Below are 16,888 nucleotides of genomic sequence, written 5' to 3'. Positions count from 1 at the left end.
TAGTTTAAAAATAAGATTGACCAACCAATAGAGCTGTGTTTTCTACCATTTTACCATCCGTTTAAATAGTATCTTTGTCAACTTCAAATGATGTTAAAGGAAACCTACCACCACGGATCTAACTATTAAGGTAGATGAAGAGGCTACTGGGGTGTGGAGTTGCCAGAGCAGAGGCTTCACTGTGCAGCTACTCCAAGCCCCCAGTAGCCTCTTTGATCCTCCTACCAGATATCTTCAGCGCGCAGCTATGAGGAGCTGCACGCCCTCGTCCGCGACGCCAGAGTTCTATGTATACTTATAATTGCTATGTTCAAGAAACCCTGCCTTTTCGCTGGTCACTTTCCCCCGCATAATCTTGACTGTTTGTACTGAGCTAACTGCACCAAAGAGAGGTATGATACTGTGAGGTCTTCAACAGTCAGAGTACCAATATCAAACATTTATGTTCATTATATGATCTCCTTTTTTGGTGCTAGCTTACATTCACTGATACCTGACCTGTAATAAGGCCTTGAAGGGGCTAAGCCATCAGTAGTTGATCAGTGGGCTAGCTAAGCCATTACAGATGTGGCTCCATTTGAAAGCGAATGGGACCTACCTCTGTGAGGACATAAAATCAATTGCTGTTGATTGCACTCTGTCAGCTAACACAACTTGTGATGAGCGACTTGGGCGAAATTCGGGATTGTCGAGTTTGTCCGCATATAAGGGGATAACTCAATTTGGGACTCATTCTTAAAGTAATAACTTAACATAAAAAAAGTATAAAAAAATAATAAAAAAAGTATTTAAAAAAAACATCAAAATGCTGTTAATTCATGCACTAGAAGACAGTATGGGTAGTGATGAGTGCACCTGACCAGCAATGTTCGTGGGAGAGGAAGCAGATAGAATGACAGGGGAAGCTGAAAATTTGAAATAATTTGAAATAGTTTTGAAGTCATTGTGAAATACTCAGGGTGTATTCCCAGAATAGAGGCCAAACAAAGTTGAAGCAGTGGTCAATTGAGAGTGCCTCAAGTTCTATTGGATTGTCTTAAACCCACTCCACCTCTTTTATACAAAGCCTTCAACAAAAGCCTTCCACCTCTCCCCAGTTCAAAACAAAAGATACGTCTCAACCACAGGTCATGGAGCCGTCACTAATGCTCTATGATAACTCTCCTAGCTGGGATTCTGTGGCCATACACCTGCCCCTTCTCCAGTTGCAGACATGGAGTTCCCAGATGCCCAACAACTTTGAGGAAGAGGATATGGACAATGGACCATCAAAAGACATCTACCATGATTATAATGAAACCAAAGTGTTAACTTCTATGGCTCATGCAATGTGGAGACTGCCAAGGAGGAGCGGGGCTTGGTAGAAGAAGATCTAAGAAGGCATGATGACAATGCCCTTGGCAGGAGAGCTATTTAAAAAAAATGGCCTCTCCCATATTTTCCTTCTCCTAACAGATACAACCAGCATCAGCAGCCTGGCAGTACCAGGACAGAATGAGCCACTCTTATTGGCCCTTCCTAGCCTGCTGCCACCCCAGGGCTAGACCATCAGTGTAGATGGTCTGTTCCTGTGGGTATCCGGCTCTTCCCGAAACCCCTGGTGGCTGTGGGGGATGGGGTAATTATTTGGGGCTTGGTGCTAGCACTAAGCCCCAGCCTTAGTAATAGTCGCCCTCTATAAGATAGCGAATATTAATAATAGAGATGGGACAATTTGTTGAAATTCGATTCGACCTGATTGAAATCATGACAAATCACATTAAAAAACAGGTATTTCCTGGCTGCAGAGAGCCTGTAGGGTATTGTAGACTGTTGTGCCATGCTCAAACATAGGTAGCGTGGTTTGGTCTTCTTCAATTCCATGTGCACTTACAGAGGCCGCATGAGTAGGCCACAGAGTGGCACAATGACAAAGTGTGAAAGTGGCAGCAACTTGGTAAGCCACAGAGTGGCACAATGACAGAGTAAGGTGGTGGTGGCAACATAGTAAGCCACAGAGTGGCACAATGACAGAGTCTGGAAGCTGTATCAACCTGGTTGCCCACAAAGTGGCACAATGACAGAGTGTGGAGGTGGCAGCAACCTGGTAGGTCACAGAGTGGCACAGTGACAGAGTATGGAGGTGGCGGCAGCAGGAGGTCAGAGAGTGGCACAATGACAAATTCTGTAGGTGGCAGCAGCAGCATGAGGCCACATAGTGGCACAATGACAAAGTGTGGAGGTAGCAGCATGAGGCCACAGAGTCGTACAATGACAGAGTATGGAGGTGGCAGCAACATGGTAGGCCACAGAGTGGCACAATGACAGTGTGAAGGTGGCGGAAGCGGCAGCAGGCGGTCAGTGAGTGGCACAATGACAAACTCTGGAGGTGGCAGCCGCAGCAGCATGAGGTCAGAGAGTGGCACAATGACAAATTCTGGAGGTTGCAGCTGCAGCAGCAGAAGGTCAGAGAGTGGCACAATGACAAATTCTGGAGGTTGCAGCAGGAGCTCCGAGAGTGGTACAATGACACAGTGTGGAGGTGGCAGCAGCATGAGGTCAGAGAGTGGCACAATGCCAAATTTTGGAGGTGGCAGCAACAGCAACAGCAGCATGAGGCCACATAGTGGCACAATTACAAAGTGTGAAGCTAGCAGCAGCAGTGGCAGGAGGTCAGAAAGTGGCAAAATGGCGGTGTGGCAGCAGTTGACAATTCCAGTCCCTGGTAAAGATGGTGGGAAGCAGATGTAGCAACTGGCAGCAGATGTGTGGATTCAGGGTGGCATCATCAGAATAGTGGCTGAGGCAGGTTGTTAGAATCTAGACTCATTTCACAACATTTGTGAGGCGTCATGGCTGATCTAATCTGATTCATAAGGCATTGGTGTGTTGAAATCCTGGCCGATCCATGCCTGATTATCTTGACAAAGGTCAGTCTCTCCACATTACAGGTGGAGAAGCCGATCACCCGCTCTGATGCCACACCACTGGTCGGGCAGGACAGCTTCTCTACTGCAAACTCCGCAAGTTGCGGCCATGCATAAAGTTTAACTGCCCAGTAGTCCAGGGGATCCTCTACCTGGGGTGGTAGAGTGCTGTCCAATTAGGCCACCACCTGCTGGTGCAGGGTCTGCTTCCTGTCCTGCTACTGCTGCTGGTGGCAGCTATCCTCCTCACTAGGTGGGTGAAGGAAGCTGCTCATTAAGGAATCCAGACTTAAGCTGCTGCTGATGGAGCTGATTCTGCTCCTATCCCCCATCTCCCCACTGCAGCCATAGCAGTAATATGTGAGCGATGACTGCCAGGAATCCCCCGGTCAGACGTGACAGAGGATGGAAAATGGTGCACATAGGCAGTGGCCAACTGTCTTTTCAGTATTTCTCTATAGGATGCCAGTTGGTGGAGAGCCAAAAGTCATCCCTATGCCGGATGTTGACTATTCGGCTGTCGTTAATTAGCCAAAGCAGCATGCTGCGCAAGTGACTCTGAGTGACTCCCGGCCTCCATCTCCACTGTATACTGCCACGGTGCTTCTGGGTTATCTGCCTCATCTTCTAACTCCTACGGATACTCCAGCTCCTCCTCTCTTGTCACCTAAGTAGAAAAACCACTGATTTCACCAGACACTGCTTGTACTCCAATGTCCTCCTCCTCCTGCTCCAGTTCAGCCCCCAACGGACTCATGTGGCCATAAGATGTAGTCGCCACTTCTCCAGTGCCCTGTCCAGACAGATTTTGCAGCATTAGTTCCAGGACATGAAACAGTGGAATGAAATTACTCATCCCACAGTCCTGGTGACTGACAAATAACGTGGCCTCTTCAAAGGGCCTGAGCAAACGACAGGTGTCACGCATGAGCTGCCGGTGGCTGACATCAAAGTTACACAGGGGAGTACTCTGGTCTGCTTGCATAATCAAAAAATCGTTAATGGCTTTTCTCTGTTCATACAGGCGGTCTAACATATGGAGGCTGGAATTCCAACGAGTGAAAATATCTCATATCAGACTATGTTGGGGGAGGCCATTCTGCCGCTGCAACTCGAGGAGGGTTTGCTTGGCTTTGTAGGAATTGCAGAAGTGCATGCACAGTTTCCTGGCCATGTTTAGAATGTCTTGCAGATGAGTGGAAGACTTGAGGAACCTGTTGACAACCAGATTGAACACGTGTGCCATGCAGGGCGCGGGGACCTTCCCCCCTTGGTGCAGCGATGACACCATGTTCCTCCAATCATCTGTCACCATGGTTCCGATTTGCAGTTGTCACGGAGAAAGCCACAGATTGATTTCTTCTTGCATGACGTGTAGCAGTTCCTCCCTCCCGAAACCAATAAGCTCAGGGACTGGCCCACCTTCTGTTCTACATATTTGTGAAGGGCTGGCACTGCCTTTTTGGAAAATAAATTTTGGCTTGTAACTCTCCACCTCAGTTTGGTACAAGCCATTAGTTCTCTGAAGGGTGTAGAGTCCACGACTTGGAAAGGGAGGGACTGCAGTACAAACAACTGGCGCCATGCGTAGCGAGGAGCAGGAGCATCTGGACCGGGTGATGATGTCAAAGACAAAGAGCCCCCTTCAGAGGTGCTGGAGACTTGACTGGCTGAAATGGCATGTGTGCCACTAGGTGCCGCTGCCATTGCTGCAGCAGCAGGATGGATCTCCACATCTGTACCAAGTTTCTCCGAGGCCATTGGATGGTGACGCTGCATGTGTTGACGCAGGGCCATGGTGCCAATGTTAGCTCCCTGGCCACGCTTCACTTTCTGCCCGCAGATTCTACATATACACAGGCTCGGCTCCTGTGGTGGCTTAACAAAAAAACTGCCACACCGCCGAGGTGGTGATTTTACTGCCAACACTCTGCACTGAGTGACTACTAACGCCGCTGCCTCGCTGAGCTCCGGTGCCACTGCTTACTTGGACCTGCAAAGCGGGGTTTGTACTCGCACTGCTGCAACCCTGCTGACTCACGGCCACAGTAGTGACTTGTTGCCTGCTTTGCTGCTTGACGTGCAAAGTGACACCCTGATGATGAATCCCTGGCTTTACCCAGCTCCCAAGTGCGATCGGCTACATCATCATCGATTTGTGTTTCCCTGTAACTGCTATTCTCCTCATCGGTCTCAGTATGCACAGCCAGTCTACTTGCAAATGCAACATAACCTCCTGTGCCACTCTCCACATCTCTACTTTCCCGCCTACTGCACAAAGCAGTAGATGTCTGCCCCATCGCTTCACTGCCAAACTGCTGCTGACTGTCTTCAAAGAATTCATCCATTCATCCATTTTAAAATATACAGTTTCGACTCACGTACAAATTCAACTTAAGAACAAACCTCCAGACCCTATCTTGTACGTAACCCGGGGACTGCCTGTACATACAAACAGCTAGACGCTGGAGACAGCACATGCAGTGTGAAATACCGCGATTGGAAATGGCTGCCTTTCTTCTTCCCAGAGTTCTCTGCCCCATGTAACATGTTGTGCTCGCGCCCATTTTGGAAATAAAGAAGAAAAAAACCTCTGTTCCCACGAATCACTGTAAACTTCGAATTCGTGACAAATCGAATTTTCCCTGAAATTCAGACCGAATTCCACTTTGTTCGAATCGATTTATTAAACTCCCCCAGGCCCCCAAATTGACCATTTTATTAAATGTAATAAAATCATCTTGTTGAAAAATAATCCAAAGGGTTTTGAAACCTATAAAAAATAGAAAATATTATTATGTATAATAATAAATACTTATTTGTCCTCCAATACTTACAGTGCTGCCCTCCTGCATGGAAGCAGCCGGAACTCATAAACTTATAATGAGTAATTCAAAGGGGAGAGAAAAGACAGCGGCAAGAGAAAGTGTTATTTGGCGTGAAAAGGCCCGTAGCCGCCGTGGTTTGCACCCTCCTGTATATAATAACAATAAAGAAGATATCATGTATCTGGTGAGTGCCGCTGTCTTTTCTCTCTCGTTTGGATAATGCTTCTTGTACTTAAGCCGAGCACCACATCACATGGACTGTTCCTCCTTCTATAGGTTATAGATGCTCTGCCCCAAGCTGGAATATTTTTTTCACCGTACAGATGGTCGGCAGTGCCCGTGCAGATAACTTTTACTAGTTATTAACTTATAATGTCTTGGCTGTTTTTATTTTTACATATTGTACAAATTGTGTATTTGAATCCTTTTTACTATAAAGAAAAATTTTGTTCATTGTTTAGCAAAGTCATTGGTCTTTTTTTCTTCTTATAGCTGTAGCAGTATTCACATTTAACATCATGATATTTAAATGTTTAATTTACCGTAATTGTGGATGATTCAATACTAGAAGACTTGGACTCTGGTGGGAGGGGGCGGCATTTCAATTTCGCCTCAGGTGGCAAAAGGCTAGAATCGGCCCTGGATATATGCAACTTTTGATCACTTTTTTGTCTATATTTTTGTGGGTGCTGAAATGAAAATGACATTAGGACATTTTTTTCCCATTTTTCCATTTTAAACATCCATTCTTGCTTTCTGTCTGACTGGAGAAAGCAATTATGTTAGAAACTACATGTTACAGATGATGTTATTACTGATGAGACATTTTCATAGCATACATTTCTGGTATCGTATACTAGGGTATCGGCTATATGCATTGCTAATAACTTGAATCAATTTCATCCGGCATTCTTTTTCTGTTTAGCCAGCTTGTCATTTTCATTTCTCGTTCACCAGGAGGGATTAATGGGTCAAAAGCCAAGTGATGTGGAACATTTGCTGAAGCAATCCCAGAAGGAGCTGCTATGGCTGCAGAGACAGTTGTCGTTCATCTCCAACGGTGGTCCACCATACATCCTGTCCCCGAGCAAGGTATGAATGGTATCTGTGTCATATTACTTTAATAGTCCAGCATGAGAATGCATTAATGCAAATGTGTAATACAGTAATCATATAACCATTGTTAGCCTATGTAAAAATAGCACACTTATCTGCTGACTTTAACTTTCAAGACCCATTAATAGCTGTGGCTTAAGGTGCACAATTTATTACAGCCATATATCAGGGATGCTAACAGTGGTCTCTGGAGGAATAAGAACTTTGATCTACGGCAGAAATAAATTACAGTGATTGCTTATATTCTGGGTTATTAACATCCCTCTAAGAGATCTACTGTACTTAACATGCTGTGAGCTCTGGATTAGCAGAAATTAATTGGTGGGCCCAAAATAAGACTTCAGTCCATATCTAAGGACATCCCATCAAAGCACAAATGTAATAATTTCACTTAACTAAATCTATGCAAATTATCCTTGGATGTGCCTGCATAGAAGTAGCTGAATTGCCCCTGTACCAGGACACAAATTACCTCTATATTAGTGGTTCAACATTTTATTTGCTGCACTTTTTGCAGCAGCCATATAAAGCAGCATCTGCCATCCTGTGAGTATATATTCCTGGGTCACAGATCTAAAGGGGCTACAGTCCAGACATGAGCCATTCATAAGGCATCTGACAGGGTCCCCATAGCAGAAACAAGCCACAAGGGCTAGGTATCAGACATCTACTGAGTAATTTTGTGTACATTGGTACAATTTGAGGAATTTGCAAACCGGGTCAACGTATTGACCTTTGGATTATATTATTATATTATATGTATTTATTATATTATTACTAGTATTATTATTATTATTATTATTATTATTATTATTATTATTATGCAGGATTTGTTAAAAATCTGAGTTTAGATAGATGCCCATTAGATTCCCATCATAAGAACAATGGGTTCCATTGCCCTAATTGGTGGGTGTGGGGGACCAGCATCCAGACCCCTCCTCCCATCCACTGATGAGAATGTTAGAACTGAACTGAGGAGAACCTCAACTTCAAATTCTTCAACCTCAATACTTAGGCCCCTTCCACACTAGCGTTTTTCACGCGCGAGTTCTGTTTACTTGTCGGGAGATACGCGCGGAACGGTGCGAACAAAATAGCATGTGAAGAACAATATATATGTGTGTAAAGAACACATTGCAGATGTTTCCATACATCTGCAATGTCTTCTTCACACATATATATTGTTCTTCACATGCTATTTTGTTCGCACCGTTCCGCGCGTATCTCCCGACAAGTAAACAGATGTCCCGAACATCTGTAATCTATTCTTCACTGTGTTCTTTAATGTGTTTTCACTTAAATGATCCTGTGTTCACTGTGTTCACTGTTTTTATTCTATTCTTCACTGTTCTTCACATCTGCTAACTTGTCGGGAGAAAATATACGCGCGCGGAACAGTGAAGAATAGATTGTAGATGTTTGCATACATCTGCTAACTTATCAGTAGACATTCTTTTTCAATTAAATAAAACATTTTATTCCCGAACCATGGTCCCTTGGAAAAAGTCCCATTGACTTAACCCCTAGGGGACACAGCCTATTTTGGCCTTAAGGACGCGGCCCCATTCTTCAAATCTGACCTGTGTCACTATAAGTGGTTATAGTTTTGGAACGCTATGAGATATCCAGGGGATTTTGAGATTGTTTTCTCGTGACACATTGTACTTCAAATTAGTTTAAAAATTTGGATGATATTTTTTGTGTTTAGTTATGAAAAAAAACTAAATTTGGCAAAAATTTGGAAAAATTCTTTATTTTCAACGTTCTAAATTCTCTACTTTTGATGCAGATAGTCATAGCTCCCAAATAAATTCATAACTTACATTTCCCAAATGTCTGCTTTATGTTGGCATGGTTTTTTAAGATTCCACATATTTTACTAGAATGTTATGAGGCTCAGAATTTAGGTATCATTTTTCAAATTTTTTGTAAAATCACCAAAACCCGTTCTTAGATGGACCTGCTCAACTTCTAATTGACACTGAGAGGCCTAAATAATAGCGAGACTCATAAATTACCCCATTATGGAAACTACACCCCTCAACGTATGAAAAACCACTTTTAAGAAGTTTGTTAACGCTTTACATGTTTTATAGGGGTTAAAACAAAATGGAGGTGCAGTCTGCAAATTGTAATATTTTTTCACAATACACTCATTTTGGGTGGAAAATTAAACATTTACAATGGATTAAATGAATAAAGGCTCCACAAAGTTTGTTACCCAATTTCTCCCGAGTACACGGATACTCTACATGTGGTGGTAACCTGCTGTATGGGCGCACGGCCGGGCATAGAAGGGAAGGAGGCGCCATCAGATTTGCTATGTCACATTGTACAGGCTATAATTTTTTTCTTTTTTTTAATGTGGACCTATAGGGGCTTATTTCTTTTGCCACACGAGATGCACTTTTCTGGTACATAATTTGGGGGAATCTATAGGCTAATTGGTGAGATTTTATTAACTCTTTGTTGGTGGAGGAAATGAAAATCATCACTTTTCAGGAAGATTTTTATGGGGTTTTTTTTTTGGCTGTTTACCATACCATAAAAATAGTATATTATTTTTATTCTATGGGTCGCCACGATTACAAAAAGACCTCATTTATATAGATTTTTTCTTTTTTTCCCATTTTTAGTGCATAAAAAGTAATTTGGCAAAAATGTTGTTACTTTTAGCATCACCGTCTTTCATATGCAAAACTTTTTTATTTTTCGCCCCACAAATCTGTTTAAGGGCTTATTTTTTGCGAGAAGGATTGTTCTTTTTAGTGGTCTTATTTTAGAGTGCATAACATTTTTTAAATCCCTTTTTAGAGCATTTTTATAGGGTATTAATTGAAAATGATCTTTTTTCTGGAGCTTTTTTTTGTTTTGTTTTTTACGGGTTCACTTTGCGGATCTAATAATGATTCTGTTTTATTATGCAGATTGTTACGGACGCACGGATACCAAATATGTGGGGGTTTTGTGTATTTTATTCAATTGTACTGAATAAAAACCAATTTGGAGAAAATCTTGTTCATTTTAGCATCACCATATTTTCATATGCATAACTTTTTTATTTTTCGTCTGACAAATCTGGTTAGGGGCTTATTTTTTGCGAGAAGAGTTGTTCTTTTTAGTGGGCTTATTTTGGAGTGCATAACATTTTTTAAATTACTTTTTAGAGCATTTTTTTATAGGGTATTAATTAAAAATTATCTTTTTTTGGAACATTTTTGCGTTTTTTTTCTACGGCGTGTACCGTGTGGGTCCAGTAACGATTCTGTTTTATTATACAGATTGTTACGGACGTGTCAATACCAAATATGCGGGGTTTTTTGTGTTTTTGTGTTTTTTATACTTTATTATGTGTTTTTATGGGAAAGTGACATTTTAGGGGCTTATATTTTTATGTATTTATTTTTTATTTATTATAATGTGTAGTGTTAAGTGTTTTTGCATATTTTTACTTATACATACTTGAACTTAAACCAGCTTGCGCATGCTCAGACAGTTTACAGTCAGACCCGGAAGGGGTCTGACTGCCATGGAGACCGGGCAGCTCCGGGGCACATGCCAGTCCTCGGAGCTGCCCAGAAGTGGATCGGATCCCCCGGTAAGCGGCACGGGGGATCCGATCCACAGCGCAAACACCCTTACACGCCGCGGTCATGTTTGACCGCGGTGTGTAAGGGGTTAACACCCGCGATCAGAGCCGGCTCCGATCGCGGGTGTTAGCGCAGGCTGTCAGCTGTACTAGACAGCTGACAGCCGCTGCTTCTGGTACCGGCTCCGTTCGTGAGCCGGTGCCAGAAGCAGGACGTTATAGAACGTCCCCGTACGCTAAGCATCTAGCCCCGGGGACGTACTATAACGTCCTGGTGCGCCTAGGGGTTAAAGAACGCGCATGAAAAACGCACGAAAAACGCAAAAACGCTAATGACTCCAAGGAAAAATGGAACAAAAACGCAGCCAAAACCTTTAGTTTTTCACGCATTGCACCCTGACGTGAAATGCAACGCTAGTGTGGAAGGGGCCTTAGTGTATTTGAGATGTTTCTTCTTATTGCTATTATTGTAGCAATGTGGCTGTTGCCATATTGCCGCTACCCACCTCTTTTCTTAGTTATTTATATATACAGCATGCCTCATTTTTTGCGACAGGGAAAAAGGAACAAAAGAGTGTTGTAAGCAACACCCATTGTCCGACCCCTTATCTCTATCTAGCATGGAAATATCCACATGACCCTTAGATAGTAGAATACCTCCTCCCTGTGGGCAGACCCCCATGACCCATTATATAATACCCCATAATGCAACCTAGCAACAAGTAATGCCCTCACTTTTGGTAGCCTCACAACAGTGCCTAATTTTTTCTTGCTCCCCGTGTGAAGCACCCCGCATATTATTGTCCTCTTCTCCTACCCCACCTCTCATATATTGTATCCCCTAATGAATCTATATACAGATACCCTTATAAATATATATCACCATAATTAATTTATTATATATACACCCTCTCAAACATCACCAATTAATTGTGATCTAAAAATAAATAATAATAGGTTTGTTCTTAACACCTTAAGGACGTGGCCCTTTTTTGCCTTTTCATTTTTCACTCCCCACCTTCAAAAATCTGTAACTTTTTTATTTTTCGATGTACAGAGCTCTGTTTGGGCTTGTTTTCGGTGTAACAAATTGAACTTCATAGTGATGGTATTTATCATTCCATTCCGTATACTGGGATGCGGGAAAAAAATTCAGAATGCAGTGAAAATGATGAAAAAAAGCATTTGCGCCGTTTTCTTGTGGGCTTGAATTTTACAGCTTTCACTAAGCGCCCCAAATCACATGTCTGTTTTATTCCTTGGTTCGGTACGATCACGAGGATACCAAATTTGTACAGGTTTTGTAATGTTTTCATACATTTAAAAAAAATTAAAACCTTCTGTACAAAAAAAAAAATTCTTCATTTTGCCATGTTCTGGGGTTAATAACTTTTTTATACTTCAGTACACGGAGCTGTGGGTGGTGTCATTTTTTGCAAATTTTGATGATGTTTTTAATGCTATCATTTTGAGGACTGTATGGGCTTTTGATCACTTTTTATAGAATTTTTTATATTTTTCAAAATGGCAAAAAAGTGGCATTTTCGACTTTGGGTGCCAATTTCTGTTACTGGGTTAAACGCCGGGAAAATTCACTAATATTTTTTGATAGATCTGACATTTTGGGACACAATGATACTTTTTATGATTTTTACTGTTTATTTATATTTATATCAGTTATAGGGAAAGGGGGGTGATTTAAACTTTGATTTTTTTTTTACAATTTTTTCATATTTTTTAAAAAAATTTTTACCATTATTTTAGATCCTCCAGGGTAACCCTGCAGGGTCCGATTGCTAATACTATATACTGCAATACTACTGTATTGCAGTATATAGCTATTTTACAATGATTTTTAATAGCCTGCCCTCTGCTGGCTATTATAAATCATTGCACCTGGCAGGCCTACAAGTCTCAATGAGACTTTAGGCTGCCATAGCAACCGATCACCGCCCTCCGATGACGTTCCAGGGGGCGGCGATTGGTCATCCAAGATGGCGGTGCGCATCTAACGGTAAGTTAGGTGCCGCGGTCGGCAGTGACAGGCGGGTGTTGGCTGTTTTATACAGCCATTACCCGGTGTGTATGGAGAGAGCTCAGCTCGTGAGCTCTCTCCATACACCCTTTGCCGCACGAGGACAATATAGTTCGTCCTCGGCCGGCAAGGTGTTAAAGGTATTGGCTACTCTTTAACATACATTGCCGATTTGCCTTACCGCCTTTATAATATATCCCTGAATGTTCACCAATTGATTCCTCATTCCTAATGCTTCCTTATGTGCTGTGTGCAGACTCTCTGCACTGATAAATTGGAGGGAGCCCCAGCAGGAGATTATGACTTATCCTGTCCCCTTCCCTCTCCTTGTGTCAGTGAGACGGACTGAGAGAAAAAAAACACACTAGAGGCTGCCATTAGGATGGACTGAAGGAGTGAGAAACCAGAAGTTGTGTAGAGATGCAGAGTGCAGCATGTGGATTAGTGATGGGAATTCCGGCTCTTCTTCGTGATCTGGCTCAGCTCACTAAGAAGAGCCGGCTCTTCTGGCTCCTGAACGGCTCCCTATTAAATATATAATAGAGAGCCGCAGGCCAATCAGTCAACCAACACCACACCACTTTTAACCCGACTGTAACCCGATTGTATCGGGTTAAAGAGGGGGTGGTGAGCCAGTTAGGGGCGGGGTTAAGTGAGCCATCGGCTTACTATGGTGAGCCGGCTCCCATCGTTCATGAAGAAGAGCTGGCTCATTCGCGAACGACACATCACTAATATGGATAACAGGGAAAGGCTGGAGCTTGCACAAGAGGCAAAGACACAGGTACATTTAAATGCAGAGACAGGTCTAAAGGAAGAGATTTATTGAAAAGTGTCCAACCCCTTTAGGTTGAATTTGTATGTAAGTCAAAACTGGTATATTTTGTAAGTGTGACTGCAGATAACATTTTTGTTGTCCCATGTGACATTTAGATTTTCTACATTTTGGGTTGTCTTAACAGGGATTATTATTAAAGCCTTATTACAGACACTTCTGATCAATGCAGCCTGGGACTAAACTGCTGTATATTACCAACATTCAGAAGTCCGTCTGCAACTAGGAGTTATCTGTAAGTCAGGTGTCCTCAGGGGTGCACCTAGCTTCTCTGCTGCCTGAGGTGATGTATAGAGTGGGATACATTGTGAATCCTCTCATTGTATCATTACAATAGAGAAGAAAAACACAGCCTTATCTGTACAATTATACTTTGTAGTGGCATCATTTAGTATTCCATGCTGTGTACTGGAAAAGTGAAAATTAATTCCATTTGCAGTACAATTGAAAAAAAACCCACAATTGCACCATTTACTTGTGGGATGTTTTAACATACACAAAGAAAACACAAAGAGCCGGCTGTTGTTCGCGAACGATGGGAGCCAGCTCCTCTCAGTGAGCCGATCGCTCACTTAACCCTGCCCCTAATCGACTTACCACGTCCCCTTTAACCAGATACAATAAGGTTAAAAGTGGTGTGGTGTGTGTGTGTGTGTGGGGGGGGGGGGGAGACTGACTGTCCTGCAGCTCCCTATTATATATTTAATAGGGTGCCATTCAGGAGCCAGAAGAGCCTTCTCTTCTTAGTGAGCGGAGCCTAATGATAAAGAGCCGGAATTACCATCACTATCTGTCACTGTGCACTCTAAATGATATCTCCCCTTTAATCTTTAGGTCAATGCGATCCGGGAGATACTAAATATTCTAACATATACGTAGGACTTTTTCATACTTATGGAGTTTTTATGTTTACATCAATACCATTTGAGGGATTGTGCATCCTAATTATCACTTTTTTTAACATTTTTATGTGTGGCAAAATGGTTATGACAATATATAGACACAGCAGGGATGAGTTGGTCTGGTGTGGCAGGCTGAGTTGGTCAAATGTAGCAGGGATGAGTTGGTCAGGTGTAGCAGGACTGAGTTGGTCAGGTGTGGCAGGGCTGAGTTGGTCAGATGTGGCAGGGCTGAGTTGGTCAGGTGTGGCAGGGCTGAGTTGGTCAGGTGTGGCAGGGCTGAGTTGGTCAGGTGTGGCAGGGCTGAGTTGGTCAGGTGTGGCAGGGCTGAGTTGGTCAGGTGTGGCAGGGCTGAGTTGGTCAGGTGTGGCAGGGCTGAGTTGGTCAGGTGTGGCAGGGCTGAGTTGGTCAGGTGTGGCAGGGCTGAGTTGGTCAGGTGTGGCAGGGCTGAGTTGGTCAGGTGTGGCAGGGCTGAGTTGGTCAGGTGTGGCAGGGCTGAGTTGGTCAGGTGTGGCAGGGCTGAGTTGGTCAGGTGTGGCAGGGCTGAGTTGGTCAGATGTGGCAGGGCTGAGTTGGTCAGATGTGGCAGGGCTGAGTTGGTCAGGTGTGGCAGGGCTGAGTTGGTCAGGTGTGGCAGGGCTGAGTTGGTCAGGTGTGGCAGGGCTGAATTAGTCAGGTGTGGCAGGGCTGAGTTGGTCAGGTGTAGCAGGGCTCATTTGGTTTAGGTGTAGCAGAGGTGATGTGGCACTGAGGGTGAGCACCAGCAGGCACTGGGGAAGGGGAGAACACACACTAGATATTATCTCCTGCTGTCTGCAGTGTGTCTGCTGTTACCTGAGGACTATTCTTATGCTCCTCTTCAGGTAGCAGCATGTTTCCTCTTCTAAGTCTCCCGCTCTGCAGCATGGGAACAGCCAGTGCCCCAGCAATGCTGTTCCCCCACCCTACAGCAATTCCTCCTTCCTGTGGCACAATGGAGCCTGCTAGGAGTGGTATGGGAGCAAGGGGGCAGGTGGTGGAGGCCACCTTCTCAGACCTCTCCTCCTGCAGTCATAGGCAGCCAGGACATGTCGGCACATTTTACAGTGACCTTTCAGTAGCTTTTGAAGGGTTCATACTTTTGGTGAGTGTTTTGGAAAGCTATGGGCCCCCTGGGATAATTGGTCCTTGGGCAACCACCAAAACCTCCAGTATTAAATTCCAGTGTTGTAGATTAGTGTGCATGTCTTCTCCAGAGGGAGAGAGGAGTAAGTCAATTCCAAACACTGCTGGTGGCAGCATGTCTCCCTAGATAATGAAAGGATTGGGCATGTTGAAACCAACATTTATTTCTCCAACATCTAAAACTTGGGAAAGAACCAGGACAATACTATACACATGTGACCAACTGAAGGTGCAGCCTAGATTTTTTTACAGGGGTTGCCCAGGATGGGAATTTTTTTTTGGCCCCAGGTGTTGTACAAATAAGAAACAACCTACTTACTTCTCTCCAGTACTCCATTCCTGCACAATGCTACCTTTTGGTATACAGTGCGCTCATGCTACAGCCTCTGCTCTGGGCTGTAGCAGGTGGATGCTGTCCAAGTGACATCACTACTTAACCCCGATATACCAACACAGACCACCGGTGATGGGGCAGCGTTGTGCAGGATTGGAGTGCTGGGGAGAGGTAAATATAGGTTGTTTGTTATTTTCACAACACCATTGGACCATTGATAAATAATGTTCAATCCAAAACAACCATTTTAATGTGGATATCCTAAGCTTCCAGTAATACAACAGAGCTTACATTTATTAGAAAATGACTTTCAGACTCTGCACAGCCCAGCCATACTAAAAGTGATCTGAGTTTATGGGGTTTATGTTAAGTAACCTGGGTAAAAATATGATACATTTCATAAATAGTTTTTATAGTCTAATTAATATAAACATAAATAGCGTTTGATAATCATTGTTGATACATGTAATTCTCATATGATACATTTCATTTAAACAAAAATGTCACCTAAGTTTATTATTCATTACATTTGTCTATATAGTATCCAAATCCATTAGTTTTTTTCGGAAATTTCTTTCACTGGAAATCTCTGAAATGGCACTTCTGATTATTGCTCTTTTCATTAAATCTCTGTCAGTTTTACTCTATCTCCGTGTCTGGAAACTCAGAACAGCGTCTAAGGATCTGTTGATTTGGCTGTTTTGTTTCTGAAACCTGTTGGGCTTCCTGTATTGTTCTAATACAAGAATAATAGTTCCTGCTACAATATATCCACTTTTTGTAGTGTACAAAGTAATGGATAGAAAATGATTGAACATTTGATATGACATGGTAGCAGACTAGTGCACAGATGGAGTACTTAGCATTCTAAACACTTAGTGAGCAGCTCCATCTGTAAGTGTAGAGTTAATAACTGATGAGAAATAAGCGGTGAATATTATATAGACAATTTGAGCTGAAGCATGTCTTGGTGACATTAAATTGTGGCCCCCTGGATGTCACCCCCTACATGCATTAATGGCAGGTGTATGCTATAGCCTTTATAAGTGCGTGACACAGAAAGAGCAATGTAATTGGTAATAATTGAAGTGTATTATGCAAGCTGCATGTTCCCTATGGCTTTTACATCCAGTCTTGGTGAGAGTCCAGAATCATGCATATCAGAAATCAGTGAGTACAAGT

General features: G+C 43.1%; 1 protein-coding gene across 23 annotated transcripts in view; it reads left to right on the top strand.

Annotated features, from left to right (window-relative positions):
• Positions 1-16,888, top strand: part of RIMBP2 (RIMS binding protein 2) — a 307,061-nt gene that overhangs the window by 83,739 nt on the left and 206,434 nt on the right. For all 23 annotated transcript variants that reach the window (XM_072144379.1, XM_072144382.1, XM_072144378.1 and 20 more), the window contains one exon: positions 6,692-6,826. In XM_072144379.1, coding sequence (XP_072000480.1) covers positions 6,692-6,826 — 135 coding nt within the window. The remainder of the gene's footprint in view (positions 1-6,691; positions 6,827-16,888) is intronic.

Source organism: Engystomops pustulosus, chromosome 1 (assembly GCF_040894005.1).
Source record: "Engystomops pustulosus chromosome 1, aEngPut4.maternal, whole genome shotgun sequence".
Taxonomy (NCBI): domain Eukaryota; kingdom Metazoa; phylum Chordata; class Amphibia; order Anura; family Leptodactylidae; genus Engystomops; species Engystomops pustulosus.
The sequence above is the reverse complement of the archived record's forward strand: the minus strand, read 5'-3'. Positions and strand labels throughout refer to the sequence as shown.